Raw genomic sequence first — 4,694 nt, 5'->3', positions numbered from 1 at the left:
CATAGCAGCTTTATGCAAAATAGCAAAATTATGAGCCTCAAAGTTCAGGAACAATAAAATGGATACATAAACTGTGCCATATTCATTCAAGGGAATTCTACTCGGCAATGAAAAAGAATGTGCCACAGCAACACACAACAAGAATGTATCTCACTTATTTAAAAGAAAACAAAGACCAGACCAAAAAGAATCTATTGTGTGATTCTATTTACTTAAAATTTAGAAACAGGAAAAACTAATCCCTGGTGGTTGAAGTCAGAAAAGTGGTTACTTTGGGAAGGAGAGGGTGGCTGGGAAGGAGCATGGAGACTTCGAGTTACTTGACAGTGGAGAGATGAAGCAGGTACAACCTCAGTCACTGTAAAGCCAGACAGGCGCTGACACTGCTTGCTGGCATCTACGAGCCACTACGTACAGCTGGCCTAGCCTCAATTCAGCTTTTTGGGATTTCTGGAGGTGGGTAGAACTTAATTTTTAGCCAGAACCCCTGATGCAATACGTCTGGAATATCTCGTGTTCATAGCCATCCTCTTGGTAGTTTTTTCAGGTGACACTCGGGATTCAGTGCTGGTCACAATCATGGATGCTGCCTCTCTTGGTCCTGGTTGAACTGAAGTTTGGATCTTGACCTCTGTTTCAGGAGGCAGCCCTTCCAGTTGCTCTGGTTTTTTAAATGGTTGATGATTCTTGGTTTGGTGCTCCATTTTCTGCTTCAAAGTCAAAAACTGTAGCCGGCACTTGGAACATTGAAAGACCCTCTTGTTCCAGTGCCTCCAAGCATGATTTACGTAGGATGTCGCCACTTTGAAAATTTTGAGGCAAAACAGACAAAGCAAACTGTTCGTGTTTTCATGCCATGTTCTGAAATGTGCTTCCACATCAGCAAAGGCTGACGATCTGTAATTGCAAACCTGGCACACGTAGGGCATTTCGCCAGGTTTATGATTGACCTTCATGTGCTGTAAGAGAACCTGATCTGTTTCGAAGGACAATTCACAGATTTTACAGACCACAGAGGGCTCCTGGGAAGTGTGGACACTTTCAATGTGACACTGCAGCTGGAAGGGGGTGGGAAACTGGCGGTGGCAGTGCCGACAGGTGGTGTGGATTTCCCAGCCGTCATCCCTCTGCTTCTCAAATTCCAAATGGTTCTTCACGTGGGTCATAAACTTGATATTTTTTAGGACTTTCAAGCAGCTGAGGCATTTGAAGGCTGTGTGGGTCTTCCATTCTGGCTGCCTGTCTCCTGGATGCCGTCCGTAGTAAAAATCATCAAGCAACATGATCACATTTCCTTTCTTGGGATCAACAGTCTTGTTTTGAGTTGCTAGACTCGAATAGTATGTTTTTGCCAGCCTTTCCAAGCTACATGCTCCATCTGGATCCATAACATGGTAACGTGCCTGGTTATATGCATGAGCCCATGGAAATGATGCCCCATTGTGAACATGGCTTGACGAGGTCGGGACACCTTCCGGGGTCATACTCATGTTCTTTGTAGGAAGGATACCTGGAGAGGCCACAGCTAAGGCCTGTCCCCCTGGGATTCCATGGCTGACTTTAGGTCTTTTGGGATTCCCACTGTATATATCCATATCTGAAGTGGGACGTCGCTTTGAATCACGAGGACTTTTATCCTTGCCTCCTACCGAGAATGCAGCTCCAGGGAGACAATGAGGCCATGGAGAGAGCAACTCTGAGGAATTGTGAAGCACGACTTGCAGGGAGCTCATTTTATAATCAGGTTTAGACGAAGGCTCAAAAATAATAGGACTATCTGTGTCTTCCCATTCAGATTGAAAAGCCGGTGAAATGGCTGCTGCCTTTGACATCAGGGTCCTGCAATTTGCAGGCTGCAATGTGTAAGTCGTATCTTGACTCACGTGACCCTTCTTTCTTGTTGAGGATGAGTCCCTGGTCACTCTGTTCAAAATGTTAGAAATGACCGGCTTTGAATTTGAAATCACTCTGACAAAGAGGGTTTCAGCATCTTCATTGACATGCTCCACTCCAACAAAGATCACCTCAGCACTGTCATCGTCCTCGTCTCTGGGTCTGGACCCTCCCATCTTCTTCTCTGGTCGTTCGGGTGCTTGTGCTTCCTCACACAGAAAGGCGTGTGCCATTTTACAACCGCTTTTTGCTTGAAGTGGTCCCTTCTTCTACTGCTTTCTTTTGGCAAACTCCCACCTAAAGGCAACCACATGACATGGTCAGTACAGTTGTCCCCCCCAGATCCGAGTTTTCGCTCTCTGGGGTTTCAGTGAACTCTCGGTTGTTAACTGAAAATATTAAATGGAAAATTCCAGAAATAAATAACTCATAAGTTTTAAATTGCACACCATTCTGAGGAGTGTGATGGGAGTCTCGCACCGTCCTGCTTCCTCCCACCTGGGACACTCGGTTATCAGATTGATTGTCAAGGTATCACAGTGCTCGTGTCCAAGTCATGCTTATTTTACTTAATAATGGCCCCAAAGCACAAGCAGAGTGATGCTGGCAATTCAAATATGACAGAGAGAATCCATAAAATGCTACCTTTAGGTAAAAAGGCAAAAGTTCTCAGTTTGATTAAAAAAAAAGAAGAAAAAATTGTACGCTGATGTTGCTAAGGTCTATGGTAAGAATGAATCTTCTATCTGTGAAATTGTGAAGAAGGAAACGAATCTATGCTCGTATTGCTGTCACATTTCAAACTGCAAAAGTTATGGCCTCAGTGCATGGTAAGTGCTTAGCTGAGATGGAAGAAACATCAAACTAGTACAATAATATTTTTGACACAGAGACCACATTCACAAAACTTTTATAACAGTGTATTGTTATAATTGTTCTATTTTATTCTTAGTTACTGTTGTCAATCTCTTACTGTGCTTTATTTATTTATTTTTTTTGCAGTACGCGGGCCTCTCACTGCTGTGGCCTCTCCCTCCGTGGAGCACAGGCTCCGGACGTGCAGGCTCAGCGGCCATGGCTCACACGGGCCCAGCCGCTCGGCGGGCACGTGGGATCCTCCCGGACCGGGGCACGAACCCGTGTCCCCTGCATCGGCAGGCGGACTCCCAACCACCGCGCCACCAGGGAAGCCCTCTTACTGTGCTTTTATAAATTAAACTGCATCGTCGGTACGTTTGCATAGGAAAAAACATTGTGTATATAGGGTTTGATACTATCCATGGTAGCAGACATCCACTGAGGGTCTTGGAATGCATCCCCCCCTCCCCATCATGGATAAGGGGGGACTATTGTATTTATTTCAAAAGACAAAATTGGTGCCTTATTTAATCATCAGCTGAAACATTGAGATAACTATTAACACCCTTATTTTATACGTGAGGAAACAGGCTCAAACCCAGTTAAGTAACATGATAATTTTAAACTTACCTCTCTGGCCCCCAGCCCCCACTTTTGCCTTATCTCCCCAGGGCGGCCCCAATGCTCCCATTAAACTCTGCAGGAGAGCTGGCATGCACCCTTTTGCTTATAGATCTCCAACCTCACTCAGAAATGCCAACCAATGTGAAAGGTCCAAAAGAGCCCTAGGCTATCACCCGGGATGCCCCTCCCTCCCTCCACTCTGTGAGTCTGGAAGGCACCAGATCCTGTACACCGATCAAAAAAAAATTTTTATTTTGGTTGCACTGCGTGGCATGCCGGATCTTAGTTCACCGACCAGGGATGGAACCCTCGTCTCCTGCAGTGGAAGTCTTAACCATTGGACCGTCAGAGAAGGCCCCGGATCAAATTTTTTTTTTAAATTCCAGAAAGATCTTAAAAGCAAAACTTGAAGTTGCCTTGTGCTGGCAACTATATATATAGCATTACACTGTACTTAGAACTATTTACACAGCATCAACATTGTATTAGGTATTATAATGAATCCAGAGAAGATTTAAAGCATATGGGAGGATCTACTCAGTTTATATGCAAATACTACACCATTTTATATAAGGGACTCGGGCATCCATGGCTTTTGGTATCTTCGGGGTGGGGAGTCCTGGATCCAATCTCCCACGGATACCGAGGAAGGATGGTACTTTCTCAGGACTTCTGTTGCTCCCCCTGCTTTGGATGCTCTTTCTCAGGTACCCACATCCCAGCTTCTGACCTGCTTCAGGTCCACAGCTTCTCTGCAAGACTTCCCTGACCACACTTTCAAAAATCACAAACTCCCCCAACTCACATGCTATATTCAACTCTGAAGCTATTTTCCAACAGCGTTTATCACCTGCCTAACACAAAAGTATAAAATACATCTTGCTTCTTTTCTGTCTCCACCCACTAGACTATGAGCTACATACACAAGGGCAGGGAGTTGTGTTTTGTTCACTGCTGTATTCTTTGTTTCTAGAGCAACATCTGGCATGCTGTCAATGCTACATGTTTGCTACATAAATATAAAGTAACTGTTAGTAATATGATCATTTACCTGTACAACACGCCCAAACCCACTAATTCCAGGCTCCCCAAGCACTTACACTTGATCTTAGCCAAAAGGCTGAGAAGTGATTTTCCAAGCATTTAATTAAATCCAAATCCTAATGATTTAACAGCATCATACAAGGGAGGAAATCAGCCTGTATGTAGTCGGGTTTGGGGAGGGGTGACTATTGAAATAAAAGTTTTGTAACGTAGTTCTCTCCCTACAATAGATTTGCTGATAGCTTCCATGCCATTAACACGTTCATTGACACTAA

General features: G+C 44.5%; 1 protein-coding gene across 1 annotated transcript; it reads right to left on the bottom strand.

Moving 5' to 3' along the window:
• Positions 1–467: 467 nt before the first annotated feature.
• LOC114900643 (zinc finger protein 280A-like) lies at positions 468–2,126 on the bottom strand. Its single transcript, XM_029231932.1, has one exon. The coding sequence runs from the start codon at positions 2,124–2,126 to the stop codon at positions 468–470; it is 1,659 nt and encodes a 552-aa protein (XP_029087765.1).
• Between the last annotated feature and the right edge of the window lie 2,568 nt (positions 2,127–4,694).

The sequence above is a fragment of the Monodon monoceros genome, unplaced genomic scaffold (assembly GCF_005190385.1).
Source record: "Monodon monoceros isolate NGI ecotype Baffin Bay Population unplaced genomic scaffold, NGI_Narwhal_1 Super_Scaffold_1, whole genome shotgun sequence".
NCBI classification, from domain to species: Eukaryota; Metazoa; Chordata; class Mammalia; order Artiodactyla; family Monodontidae; genus Monodon; species Monodon monoceros.
Note: the sequence above shows the minus strand (reverse complement) of the source record. Positions and strands in the feature narration are given on the sequence as shown.